Raw genomic sequence first — 15,492 nt, 5'->3', positions numbered from 1 at the left:
AGGTCTCTTTGTCTGGAAATATGTTTAGTAGGTCAAATATGGACTACTGTCTGGTTGACGTAACATCAGAAGGAGTGATGAGTATGTATAGAAACTTTTAGAGTGAGGCCTCTTTTTCCAGAAATATGTTCCTTTGGTCAATATTGGGGTATACTGTCTGTTGATGTAAAGGAGTCAATGAATAGAAATGGAAAAATCATCATCGAAGACTCTTGGGCCAGAAATATGTTTAATAGATCAAACATGGACTGTTGTCTGTCTGACTTAAAATCAGGAGTAAATGAGTATGTTTAGAAAAGGACTCTTTAGCCAGAAATATGTCCAACGGGTCAAATATAGACTACTTTCAGCCTGATCAGAAGAGGAAATTAGTATGTATAGTAAGTTAATATTGGAAGATTCTGGCCAGCAACATGTTCAATATGTGGAACATGGACTAGTGTCTGGCTGAAAACTCAGCGCATAACAAATGTGCTTTCGCATTGCATTGCATACAACAATTAACATTCATTGAAGAATTAACATGTTGCATAGCATTTGCACACGATCTAACGTTTTGCATTGAAGAATAACATAACATTTGCTTTCGCTTTTCGCATACAAGACATACTTTTATTCATAGAAATGGCCACATATCAGTGAACTTATTACATAAAAATGCTTTCAACATTTAATTATGCAACACTCTTTACAGAAATAAATCCTACAGTTATATATAAACTGACTACTTGCAAGTAATGTTTTAAAATTACCATCCTTTTTGTTTTACAGGATTACTTAGTCTTTTTTTAAAAGATCTCAAACTCACCAGCTCTTTTAAGAGTCAACCCTCACAAGAGCTACTAGTGAGTCGCAGCGAATCTTGCCGTGATCAGCCCTTCCCAGGTAAAGTTTCTAGAATATTTCAGCCAGAATTTACTTATCAAATGCTCTCTCCTGAATCATATGGTAAATTAACTGAATTATAACCGTCTTAATTTATATGTTTCAAGAACAATAGTAATTGCACATAGAGTAATTCGAGACTTTCTTGTTTTAAAGCAGAGAAAGAAAACCAGTCCTTATATCAACGCAAGCTAATCAAATAAGTCCGAAAGAGCATCTGGTGCCCAAAGAAGACAGAAAGGTGCGCTAGTCCATTGGTATGTCTTGTATTGAAACAATGCTGTAAGTACATAATTTGATGTTGACAATTTTACATTGTACAAGTTATCACTTGGTTTTTGACCAAGTGAAGCTCTTGAAACAAGTGACAGAAGAGTATGTTGTCAAAAGAAATCAAGCATCATTGGCAAAGGCTCAAAAGAGACCATGCCTTTCTAAAAGATCTTTTAAAACAGGTTGCAGTTAATATGGGTAAAACTGGTTTTGTTCAGTACTTAGCTTATATTATGTGCTGCAATATTATATATAATACTTCAATGTGTATATTATATAATGTACTGACTGCTGCTTTGTAAATTTAAATAAGGAACAGGCAACTCTGGCCCCTTTGCGTTCTCCTTTTTGAGGTTGAGAGTTAACCGGCTCCAACCCTAATTGAGCACAGCTGAAAATTTTAACCAAAGTCTTCAGGTTTACATCTATTCAATAGTCAGGTGGGTTTGAGGTTGAAGCTAAATCTGCAGGACAGTGGACGCTGAGGGCCAGAGTAGCCCATCACTGCTTTAAATCATGCAGAACATAAGCTGACCTGACTGTCCATTAAACAACTTAATATGAATTGTAGATTATACTGCCCTTCCACCCCCAGGGGCCCAGCAACGGCCCCCAGAAGTCTGGTTAGTGTATCAAAGAGAAAATCGGCAGCACAACTGCTTATGCTATGTTTAATAAATAATGTTGGGCACAGTTTTCAGACATATATGGAAAGCTGGCTTAAAGGTTATTTTTTAAAGTGCTCACAGTAAAATATCCAATTTCAGCCTGTCCCTCATATATGTCATAAAGGTTAGCACAATGAACAAATTTAGATATCCAGTTGTCCATTATTAGATATTATTTATTTAACATTTATTGTTTCATTACTAAACGTTTTAAACTACATTACCCACATATCTCTGTCATTCTATCAAAGGAAACATTGTGCTGTAGTTCATTGAAATGTGCAGACATGCTTAGGGTTAGGGTTGGGATCTCGGTAAAGGAGTAATTTCTCACAACATAGAGACACTTTATAGTTAACTTAATGTATAACTAACGTAATAATAACACCAAAACATACTTTGTAACATGAAACGCCGTTTTATATGGGTTAAACGATAGTCCAATCACAGCGAGTTCTGCGATAAAGTCACAACCAATAACAACCCAGCTGAACAGATGCGTCACACTTACTTGCCCATTTATGGTAAATGATGACAGATCTCTTCTGGTTCTGGCTGCAGGGATATATACCTTAAATATTTAATATGTGGGCTGTTAAACATGTATTCCTTCTAATTAAACTATAAAACTCACATTTAAAAACAAAAAACTCCTTTGTGTGGTTACCATCCAAAAACGTTCTCATGATCAATGACACAAATTTGCTTATTTGATTAGACTGATGCATAATCATTTGAAAGAGAAACTTTTTTTCTAAGCAATGGCCTACAGCAGGGTAGTTTTGCAGTATAATTACATGTACTAAAGTCCTTCTAACATTTACAGTGTATAGTATATCAAAGGTATATCAATTATATTCAAATAAATGTAACAAAACCACAATTAATGCACACAATTCTGAAAGCATATTCCAATATTTAATGTCAAACTGTTTAAAGACAACAATTCAAATCAGTTAATTATATATATATATAAATATCCAGATACAGGGGCAATCTATTATAGTGACACATACAGTAATGTAAAAAAAAACAAAAAACATTTGTTTCTTCACTTTAAAGAACAAATAGTCAAAAACGTAAGCACAACATTTTACATTCTCAACTTTACTTATCCTTGTGATTATTGGTCATAAAATTGTTAATGGTTATAAACGTCAGCAAGAAAATGCTTCTATAAAATACATTCATGGGTATATTACATTTACATTAACCAGGTAGTAATATAATGATACCATAGATGTAGTTATGGTATACTATAGTGACCACTGTAATAAAAGGTTTAATGAAGCTAAATGTAAGACATTAAGTCCATCTAAAGGTAAAGGTAACAAACTCAGAATAATGTCCAGTATGTCAAGTGTGTTATTTCTGTAATATTCTTTCAGCACTGAAAAGAATTCCAAAAATATTGATTGTTTTCAGAAGGTTTTCCTGAACACTCTCACTATCTTCAATTGTTCGGACAAACACATATACACTTGCAGAAATATACATTTGTCTATTGCAGCCTTTCTCAAAGTGGGTGCCGCCAAAAAATTACGTAGGCTAAAAAAAAAAAAAAAAAAAAATCTGACATTTCATATATAAATATATTTGAATTTACATAAATACATTCTTCTTCTTTTTAACCCTTTCGCACGTACGCTCACACCGGTGTGATCAGTCTAGGCTGGTCCCTGGAGCACTGGTGTGAGAACGGTCAGTGCATGACGTGATCAACTGCTAAATTCAAATGTACTTTCGCGCGTTGGCTGGCGCTGAGCCAGAGACAGGCGCGCTCAGCTGTCATATATCACAACTTTTCAGTGTTTTCATCCACATAATGTTTGTTTTAGGTTTCAGACATAAGTACTAAAAAAACAATACATTTAGAGTTTGTAAAATACACACCGATGTCAAAGGAAGAGGCAATAATAATCCTTTCCATTATAATTAGTTTTATTCATATCAGATACACATTGTGTAAGTAACTTTAAAGTTTACTCTATTCTTCTCCCAGTTCACCTGCCACTTACTTTTATGTATTTCGGGAGAAGTGGATGAATTCACTTGTTGTAAATCCAACATATCCGATTCTCTGAACTGCATCTGCGGCACAAACTAAGATGGCGGCGCCCATCGCGCATACAGCTCAACTAACGCGATCGTTATGAAGGTGTTCAAAAAACAAAACACTTCCACTTGCATATATTTGACAATCGGAATATCAGATATTTCATGCCATAGCTAACAACATTTGTGAATATTTTGAATAAAAAAGGAAAAATGACATAAAAGCAGATCATCATTCATTCAGCTCTGTTGTTGCTGCGGTGTGTCACGTGACAAGCAATGACGCGTCACCATGGAAACCATAAAGTGACACGTTCTAAATAACGGTCGCCTTGAAAAACTCATGCTGGGGGGTCAGCCAGAATATTTTAAACTTAGGTGTGAAAGGGTTAAACATATGAACGGATTAATAAAATTGTAAATTCATTTTAGATAAATATATATATATAAAATTTGCATTTACATTTGGGTTATGCAGTGTTTTTAAATTATATTTTACACTGGGGTGCCTTGAGATTTTATGCACTTTTGAAAGGTGCCCTGACTGAAAAAAGTTTGAGAAAGGCTGGTCTATTGCATCATGAAGTCACTGCATGACTAGAACTAATGGATGGCAATGAATATGTACTTTACCAAAACACCTGATGAGCACTGATGCTTTTTTGATAAAGGCAGACATCAAGTACAGTTTATGAAGCTGAAAAGAGGAAACAAAATGCTTTAACAATATGGAAAAAGATAAATCACTATTTTCAATATTGGTCCTGCATATATCAAAGAGATCCAGAGGAGTGGGACTTCACATGAACACTTTCAGAAACTGTGACAGAGCAAAGGGTGCACCTCACTGGACACATCCTACGCATTCCCAAACAACAACACCCAAAGACAGTGATGAAGTGGACACCAGGAGGATGCAAGAGACAGGGAAGACCAAGGAAGACGCGGAGACAGATGTTTCACGAAGACCTGAAGAATGCCAGTGTCCCATGGGAAGATGTGGAGAACTTGGCCACAGATCGAATACGTTGGAGGACACTTGTTGCCCAATGTGCCCAGCACAGCACTTGATGATGATATTGTGAGTTTATCCATAACTGTGGGATATTTTTCTGTAAAGAGTGTTGCATAATTAAATGTTGAAAGCATTTTTATGTAATAAGTTCACTGATATGTGGGCATTTCTATGAATAAAAGTATGTCTTTAATAGCAAGCAATAATCATATGAACTCGTTTAACAGAACAAAGACACTCATACAGGTTTAGAAAAACTTGAGTATAAATATCAAAACCATGCCAAAATTACGGAAGCCCTGAACCGCAACCTAAAAAATACAATAAAAAATACAATAAAATAATAATAATAATATATATATATATATATATATATAGCCTATATATATATATATAAGATTACCAGAATAAAGGCGTAGAAATACGAGATTAAAGTCATACAATTTTGAGAATAAAGTCAAAATTACAAGAATTAAGTCATAGTATTATGAGAATAAAGTCGTAGCAAAATTGCGATTAAAGTCGCAATAGGCTACTTTGAGAATAAAGTCGTTGCAATAGGGGATTTAAATCGTAATATTTTGAGAATAAAGTATATTGAGTGAATAAACTTTAATATTTTGAGAGGGGTAAATCAGAGTATTACGAGAAACAGCGTGATTATCACAATAATGAACAGTGCGGAGGATTTAGTTAATTTCATTTTGACTGGAATTTGATTTGGAATTCTATGGAAGCTACAGTCTTACAAAGATAACATTAGCACAAATAACTACAATGAATAATTTAGGCTGCTCTAAAACAATCATCTTTTGGTGTAGCTGCAGAATTATGCATCAAACGAACTCTTATATGTTTATGTTGAAACATTACTAGAATTGTATACACCTACCGTACACAAGGGACCGTGTGAAAATTCCACTTACTCCGTAAAAAACTTTTGTGGTGTCCAACCATTAATTCTTCACATGTATTTAACATTAAAAATAGTAATAACAAATGTTCTAAAGTTTTAAATAGGCTCCAACTCGGTTAATTGACTAAAATACATGAATTATAAAACAAATGTTTGTAAAGTGATACCATGCCCTTTGTGTGTAGATCTTACTTTAAATTCATCCTAGTTCTATGGAAGACTTGAACCGCAACAAAAAAAAAAGAGAAAAAAAAAAGGCTACATTACGAGATTAAAGTCGTAATATTTTGAGAATAAAGTCAAAATTATGAGAATAATGTTGTAATATTTTGAGAATAAAGTCAACATTACAAGAATAATGTTGAAACATTACGAGAATAAAGTCAAAATTACGAGAAGATGTTGCCTCTTATACGCCTACCGTACACAAGGGACCGTGTGAAAATTCAGAACATTTGTGGCGTCCAACCATTAATTCTTCACATGTATTTAACGTAAAAAATTATACTAAGAAATGTTCTAAGGTTTGAATTAGGCTCCAACTCGGTTAACTGACTGATTTACAAGAGTAATAAAGCAAATGTTGGGAAAGTGATACCATTGTTCCCTTTGTGTGTATATCTAACTTTTAGATATACTTTTTAGAAAATAACCTTGATAATTTACTTTTATTTTACAACCTCTTCTTCTTCCTCTTTAATATCCAAAGGTGTTCTCCCAGCAGCAGTGTTGAGCAGCATTGTCATCGTTGTTATCACTTTGAGTATCAAAGAGCACTGCTTTGAGTATTTTTTTTTACATTATACCAAAATGTATAGGCCATAATGAGGTCTTAGACCTACTTAAAAATCTTAAAGCACTGTTTACAAGGTTACCTGTGTCAAAAACTACTAAAACAATAACTTATTTGTGCATTTTAGCAGTGCAGGTAAAAATCTGAACCAGCCCGACTCGGCCTGTAGAAAAAAATCTTAGCACTGAGCCCTGATATATTAAAGGCACAGCTAAACGTGACATTTATAACAATGAGTTTATGTGAAGATTGTTTTAAATTCACTTAAATTAAAAGTTGTTATATTTTTATAATTTTAAGCCTATCATGTTCAATTTGATAGTTTTCAATTATACTGTAATTGTTGAATGGCTATAATTAATGGCTAAAATTGAGAAAAAAAAAATATAAGAGAAATCAGTATCAGTATTGGTATCGGTTATATTAGACTTCATTCATAGTGCTTAGTCTTAAACAAATATAAAAAAATACTGTCTTTATGTTGTTTCTACATTATATTGGAGCTTCAATCCATGTGAACGTATTACAATATAAAAATATATTAAAACCTTTAATGTTAGGTGCAATCAATCATGATTATCAGAAAAATGTGTGATTAATAAGTAAAATTTTTTAATCGATTGTCAGCATTATATATTATATTATATCGATCTTACCCCTTCTCTAAAATTTCACCTTTTTCTCTGAGGATAAAAAAACTGAATATTGATTTTGGGTGAACTATTACTTTAAGGCCATTGTAGAATACTTCTTGATATTTATCAAAAAATAAAAATAAAAGATGTCCTTGTTACAGTGTATTATACATAATTGTAATTAACTACATGTACTTACTATTAGAGTTAGGGTTAGGATAAGGGTTTGGTTTAGGGTTTAATTATGCTATTACTACATGTAACATAAATAACAAGGATACAGTAATAAAAAGTGTTACCAAAAAAAAATCCTACAAAACATTTGATCATTTTATTTTATCAAGATCAAATATGTTTTTTCCTTTCTTGCTAATTTGGAGCAGAAATGAGGGCAGCAGGGCCCTGACCAAGATTCTGTCCAGCAACACTGCTTTCGAGTGGCTTTAAGCCGAGTTCTTCCACAGGGATCCCAAATGCCCGTAGCTTTGCTTCAGAAGTCTTCAGCAAGTCATTATAGGCCTGTGGACAGAAACAGACAACTACACTTAAAACTACAGATATTTTTAAACTAGGTAGTTTGTCTTTGTCACAATCAACATCTAGTCAGATTTCAGTGATTAAACTTTCATTTCAACATCTATTCTCGTAGACAAATTAGGTTCCCGTCTTGTTATTCTAACATTTTTATTACAGTTTGAGACCAATTCACACACACACACACACACACACACACACACACACACATCGATTGTGGGTTAACTGTGAATTTCCTGTCAACAGATCTGATACAGCGGAAAATGGAAGTGTCAAAAAATTGTCAAACTGTTTAAATCTGTCATTGACATAGCATGCATTGGACAGGAACATTTGAGGCACCATATAGAGTCTAAAGGCCCGTTCACACCAAGAACGATAACTATAAAGATAACTATAAAAGATAACTACTGTATATCATCATCCACACCAGTGCACAATACAGTATCGTTGTTTATTCTATGCACGTGCTGCAGTTTTGTCGTCTGCCACTTTAAATGCTCGAGTTCTTTAAAGCAGGATGGATTCTGATTGGCTGTCAACGTTTTTATCATTCATCAGCTGGAAAAAAACATTCCGAAAGTGATTCCAACGATATTATTTGCCTGTGCCGATATCGTTATAGTTGTGGTGTCAACTCTGCTAATCTTTTATATTTTATATAACCTTGGTTCCCTGACATGAAGGAACGAGACATTGCGTGAGAGGTGATGCTATTGCGAAGCCTAGCACTGCAATGGCAAATGGCCTTCAAGTGTTCAAATTAAGGGCAGGATCTATATAAGGCAGTGCTGAACGACATTTCCTCAGAACCTGTCAACTAAAAAAGCAACTCTCGAAAAAAACATGAGCAGTGTCTCATTCCCTAAACTCAGGGACCGAGGTTATGTCAGTAACCGGAGATGTTCCCTCTTAATATTGGTCTCTCGATGTTGCTTCAGAGATGACGCTATGGGGAACTGCTTGCGTGAAAAAATTGTTGCACAGAGGACAGATGCAAAATGTGAAGGGAAAGCCCTTTGATTGCAATCTAGTAAAAGTGTAATAATTGCAGTGTTCTGGTCAACCACTATAGAGTTAGAACCAGTGAAAGCGGTTTATAGGTTTCATAGAAAGAGAATGATGTGAGCCAAATCAGTCGCTTTTGGAATACTTAAATGGCCGTGGACAAAATAGCTCAATACGAGAGGCAAAGCAAATGCAAAGACATGGGAAATAAAACAGCATCATGTTTTAAGAAAAAGAGTGGCTTGATTAAGTGGTGAAAATAATGGATGACGGGCACAGCACAGTAACAAAACTCAGAGACATTTACTGTACAATTTCACATCCACCAAAGGTGTAGCATGCAAACTCAAAATACCTCAACTTTAAAAGAATTCAAAGTTTGCATGTTTCTTAAAAATAAATCCTGTAGAATTCAACCAATCAGATGACAATTTTGAAACTCCCAAAGTGTTTCCCGTTTTGTTTGCCTTATTCAGCCAACGGTCCATATGGGCATGATGTCTGAGGCTGACATTATGCTGTCACTGTGTAAGTGAGCGGCATGCTGTGACATGCATTTCAATTTGCAGCTGTAAAATGGGGCTTCGTTTTTCGAGCAGGTGAATGGGCACTAGGCGTTGTATACAAGGCCATCGACAGAAAATTCAACATTTGCCATCTGGGAACGGCAGGAATATCAGTAGATAATCGTCACAAATACTTACCACTTGCTCAATTTCTGGAAATCGTTTTTTATGAATGAATGACTCTCTCTACCCGTTGCTCTGGTCTTTGTTAACAGCCGCTTGCACCACCTGCTGGTGAGGTCGACTAACAGCTATGGAGATTATCAATCGGCAATCTACTGATATTCCTGCCGTTCACGGATGTCAAATGTTGAATTTTCTGTCGAATTTGAACCACTGAATTTGTGAAAGTGAATTTGTAAAGTGAAATAAAATGGTACAAAAATTGCCTGCCGAATATTATAGGTTGTATTTTTAAACAGAATGAATATTTTGGAAGGGAAATCTGAAAGTTGAATATGGATCACTGAATTTTTAATAATGAAAATGTGTGTGAAATGGTTTAAATTGAAATATTCACAGCTTAAATATACAACCATGTTGAATTTCAGCCCATAAAAATGCAAGCCCTAAAAATACAATGCATTAAAATGTAAGCAGGGTCAATGCAATGCATATTTTTTTCAAATAGTGCAATTCAACAAGCTTTTTTTGTTTCAAAAACATTTGCCATTATTTTACTTATATACTTTTGCCCTCTGCTCTGCAGCAAGGGAGAAAAAGACTCTGCCATTGAGACTATTGCATTTCTTCACTTGAAATTGGAAAAACTTCACCAGTCATGGAAAAAAAAAATTGACTTCATTGCCCAACATGCAGGGGAACATAAGACAAGCTGAAATAGACGCATGGATTTTACACAGCTGTTAATGTAAGCAACAGTACAGTCCCTAATGGAAGCAGCGACACAACAGGTGCTTTATCATGAAAAGTCTATGAACGGCGGCAATGCCGGCTTATATAGCATATAGCCAGGGATGTGATTGTGCGAGTGAAAAAAAGCAGGACATTTTTTTTTTTTAAGACCCAGCATGAAGCACTTTTTGTTTTTTAAACAACTGAATCAGCCATTTGCTACATGAACTACCAGGAACTGTGAAGAGTGACACATGGAAACATATTTAACAGTTATAATTTATTTCTAGTAATACAAAACAGGACATCTTTGGGGAAAATGTAATCTGTCTCTTGCGCGGATTATTGTGCTTTTAATACTTATTTTTATTATCATTAGACAGCGTTTTAATCTTAAATCTTTAAATTACATACAAAAGTGTAACCTTTATAGGTTCAAACCAAAGAATAAAACGCTGACTGCATAAAATGCTGACTGACTGTGATATAATTAAATAGGTTGTAAATGAGCTCCATCACTGCATGTGCTGCATTTAAACCTGCATTTTTGACTACTGACATACATTCTGTTCTTGCATTGTTTACATTTGTAGCAATTTTGCACTTTGACAGTCAGTTTGAGATATAGGTTATATTTGAGTATTGTGTGTGTCTTTAGATAGTTTACAAAATAAAATAGGCTACTCTTTGAAATCATAATTGTATTTCATTACATTGTTTTAAACCCCAAATCTTTTACTATGACATTTTTAATTAACAATTATTCAGTTATTTGTAATACACAATGCCATTGTAAAAAAAAGAAAGAAAGTAATTTAAATGTAGCTAGCTACTTTTTGATAGTAACTTCTAGTGTGGCTAACTACTTTTTCAGAAGTATGAGTAGCTTGTCAAGTTACAGGTTCAGAGTAGCTTCCCCAAGGCTGCCAAGGAACTCTAAAAAGGTTTTTTTGACATGATTTCTTTACGCCATTGCATACCAGACCTTCTGTTTATACTGAAATGTCTTATTATTAGATACTGAAAATCTCACACATACATGAAATTAATTGCACATCCTGTACATATAAAACTTGAATATGTCTTCAGTCACTGTATTTTATACGTGTGTAAGCATGTGGACTTTATATTCATCGCAAGTTTAATAGGTGTATACATGCATTGAGTTTGTAGGTGAATATTTTTGTTTCATAATTGCTTATGCAATCTCAGACTTTATATGTATGTGTCTTATGTATATGCATGTGTCTAGTTTATGTGTATGTGAATGTTTTATAAGTGTATGCATGTAAAAGGTGTTGCATAAGTAGTCTATTTTACACTCACCTAAAGGATTATTAGGAACACCATACTAATACTGTGTTTGACCCCCTTTCGCCTTCAGAACTGCCTTAATTCTACGTGGCATTGATTCAACAAGGTGCTGAAAGCATTCTTTAGAAATGTTGGCACATATTGATAGGATAGCATCTTGCAGTTGATGGAGATTTGTGGGATGCACATCCAGGGCACGAAGCTCCCGTTCCACCACATCCCAAAGATGCTCTACTGGGTTGAGATCTGGTGACTGTGGGGGCCATTTTAGTACAGTGAACTCATTGTCATGTTCAAGAAACCAATTTGAAATGATTCGAGCTTTGTGACATGGTGCATTATCCTGCTGGAAGTAGCCATCAGAGGATGGGTACATGGTGGTCATAAAGGGATGGACATGGTCAGAAACAATGCTCAGGTAGGTCGTGGCATTTAAACGATGCCCAATTGGCACTAAGGGGCCTAAAGTGTGCCAAGAAAACATCCCCCACACCATTACACCACCACCACCAGCCTGCACAGTGGTAACAAGGCATGATGGATCCATGTTCTCATTCTGTTTACGCCAAATTCTGACTCTACCATCTGAATGTCTCAACAGAAATCGAGACTCATCAGACCAGGCAACATTTTTCCAGTCTTCAACTGTCCAATTTTGGTGAGCTTGTGCAAATTGTAGCCTCTTTTTCCTATTTGTAGTGGGGATGAGTGGTACCCGGTGGGGTCTTCTGCTGTTGTAGCCCATCCGCCTCAAGGTTGTGCGTGTTGTGGCTTCACAAATGCTTTGCTGCATACCTCGGTTGTAACGAGTGGTTATTTCAGTCAAAGTTGCTCTTCTATCAGCTTGAATCAGTCGGCCCATTCTCCTCTGACCTCTAGCATCAACAAGGCATTTTCGCCCACAGGGATGCCGCATACTGGATGTTTTTCCCTTTTCACACCATTCTTTGTAAACCCTAGAAATGGTTGTGCGTGAAAATCCCAGTAACTGAGCAGATTGTGAAATACTCAGACCGGCCCGTCTGGCACCAACAATCATGCCACGCTCAAAATTGCTTAAATCACCTTTCTTTCCCATTCTGACATTCAGTTTGGAGTTCAGGAGATTGTCTTGACCAGGACCACACCCCTAAATGCATTGAAGCAACTGCCATGTGATTGGTTGATTAGATAATTGCATTAATGAGAAATTGAACAGGTGTTCCTAATAATCCTTTAGGTGAGTGTATATTGAGCATTCAACAGTATACATGTATGTAATTAATATATTTGTATATGCTTCATTTATGCAAATTAGTAAAGTTTGATTTAAAGTGCCCCTATTATGGATTTTTGAAAATGACCTTTCATGCAATAATAATAATAATAATAATAATGTGTTACATTTATATAGCGCTTTTCTGGGTACTCAAAGCGCTTTACATAGAAGGGGGGAATCTCCTCAACCACCATGTGCAGCATCCACCTGGATGATGCGATGGCAGCCATATTGCGCCAGAACGCCCACCACACACGTCAAGTCAAGTCACCTTTATTTATATAGCACTTTTTACAATACAGATTGTATCAAAGCAGCTTCAGTGTGATAACATGAAAATAATAAAACAAAGTTTGTTTCTAGAAGAAAATTGCGTCATCGTCCATCTTAAGTTAGGCAGATCAATAATATTGTTGAATATTAAATGTCCCCAACTAAGCAAGCCAAAAGCCAAGGCAACAGTGGCAAGGAACCAAAACTCCATCAGGTGACAGAATGGAGAAAAAAACCTTGGGAGAAACCAGGCTCAGTCGGGGCCAGATCTCCTCTGGCCAACTAGCGATCAGTGTAAATTGGTGGAGAGGAGACAGAGTGATGAAGCCAATGAGTATATATATATATATATATGGGGATGATTAGGAATGTAGTGTGTAACATAGCTCTAAGTGAATGAAAACATCCTGCAAAGTTTTAAATCTGAAAGTGCACCGTATATAAAGTTATTGTCTTTCAAAAGTAAGAGTCGACTCTGAGTCAATTAAATTAATCGTTTTTCAAATGAGTCATAAGCCGTTTAGTTGGGACGTCAAGATGAAACGTTAGCATATTGCCCGGCAAACACCAGGGAAAACTTGAACCTCCTCAGACACTGCAGCTGATTCCTGTGGATACTGCATAGCATCATGTCGAGAAGATGCTGTGCTCTACAATGTGACGGTAAAGCCAGTTTTCACTGCCCAAGGACGAGCATGTGAAGAATCAGTCGTTAAAATTCATCTTTACCACGATACCACAGCAGTATAATCCTAAACTTTTGCTGTGTTCCCTTTATTTTACTGACGACTGCTTCTCAAATCTTGGAGTTCAATGCAGGATTCGCAAACCGCTTGCTCTAGAAAGATGGTGTTCAAAATACTTAGTTTTGGGTTTTATATTGTGTTGGTCTCCTGCTAACTGGTTAACTCACATTATTACTGTCTTACTGAAATACTTATGCTAATCAGTTGTGGGCAACTATTACCTAAAACTCTGTCTATTAATGCAGATTGTCTGTCGTTCTCACTACTTTGAGGAAAGATTAAGCATGGATCAAGATTTGTTTTATTACTGATACAGTTTCCACACGTTCAGCAGCCTGGGTTTCTCCATGCTGCCTTGCGGACAGCGCAATTTTATTCACGCTGCTAGGCAGCCTGGATTCCATGGACCAGATTTTCGCCTCAGCGAGGGGACCAATCACAGAACGGGGAAGGAGCAGCAAGACGATGACGACGTCTATGCGACACACCGAAGCAGTTTGTTTATATCTATCCAAACCCATCTAAGGGTAAAAATGTAATTGATGTTCAACAAAAAAAAAAACAGATATAATACAAATAAGCAAATGATAAAGCTTGGGTTGCTGAATATTCGATCCCTTACTTCAAAAGCACTTATTGTTAATGATGTGATTACAGACTATAACCTAGATGTACTGTGTTTGACAGAAACCTGGCTAAAACCAAACGATTACATTACTTTAAATGAGTCCACCCCCCAAGATTACGGTTATAAACATGAGCCTCATCTGAAAGGCAAAGGGGGAGGTGTTGCTGTAATTTATAGTAATATTTTCAGAATTACTAAGTCTAGTTTCAAATATAATTCTTTTGAAGTGTTGGTGCTTAATCTAGCCATATATAGTGTAAATGATGAATCACGTTTGAGATTTGTGCTGGCTACTGTATACAGGCCACCAGGGCACCAGACAGACTTTATCAAAGAATTTGCTGACTTTCTATCAGAATTAGTACTGGCTGCAGATAAAGTCCTAATTGTTGGTGATTTTAATATACATGTAGATAACGAAAAATATGCATTGGGATTGGGATTTAAAGACATTCTTAACTCTATTGGAGTTAGACAACACGTGTCAGGACCCACTCATTGTCGTAATCATACTCTAGATCTAATATTATCACATGGAATCAATGTTGATGCTGTTGAAATTCTGCAGCAGAGCGATGACATCTCAGATCATTATCTAGTCAACGTGTAAACTTCATTTAGCCAAGGCTGCAAAGCCGACTCCGTGTTACAAATATGTTAGACCTATCACTTCTGCCACTAAAGATTGCTTTATTAATAATCTTCCTGACCATTTCATCATCTCAGCATCCCAGATAGCTTAGAAGAACTCGATATTGCGACAGAAACTTTTAACTCTCTCTTTTCCAGCAGTTGCTCCTTTGCGCTTAAAGAAGATTAAAGAAAATAGTCCAACGCCGTGGTACAATGAGCACACTCAGGCCCTTAAGAGAGCAGCCAGAAAAACGGAGAGTAACTGGAAGAAAACAAAACTTGAGGTATTTCGTATTTCATGGAAAGAGAGCACGATTGCATACAGAGAGGCCTTAAAGGCTGCTAGATCTGCTTATTTTTCAACCCTTTTAGAAGAAAATGAACAAAACCGTCTACTACAGTATCGCATCAGGGAGTGCATTGTAGTCTCCCTAAGG

The 15,492-nt window shown here is 35.9% G+C and overlaps 1 protein-coding gene across 1 annotated transcript in view; it reads right to left on the bottom strand.

Annotated features, from left to right (window-relative positions):
* Positions 1–7,500: 7,500 nt before the first annotated feature.
* drc4 (dynein regulatory complex subunit 4) overlaps positions 7,501–15,492 on the bottom strand; it is a 48,764-nt gene continuing 40,772 nt past the window's right edge. Inside the window, exon 11 of the mRNA XM_084409648.1 lies at positions 7,501–7,759. Within this exon, the coding sequence (XP_084265774.1) occupies positions 7,610–7,759 (150 nt within the window). The 3' untranslated portion in view covers positions 7,501–7,609. The remainder of the gene's footprint in view (positions 7,760–15,492) is intronic.

Source organism: Rutilus rutilus, assembly GCF_951802725.1.
Source record: "Rutilus rutilus genome assembly, chromosome: 5".
NCBI lineage: Eukaryota > Metazoa > Chordata > Actinopteri > Cypriniformes > Leuciscidae > Rutilus > Rutilus rutilus.
The sequence above is the reverse complement of the archived record's forward strand: the minus strand, read 5'-3'. Positions and strand labels throughout refer to the sequence as shown.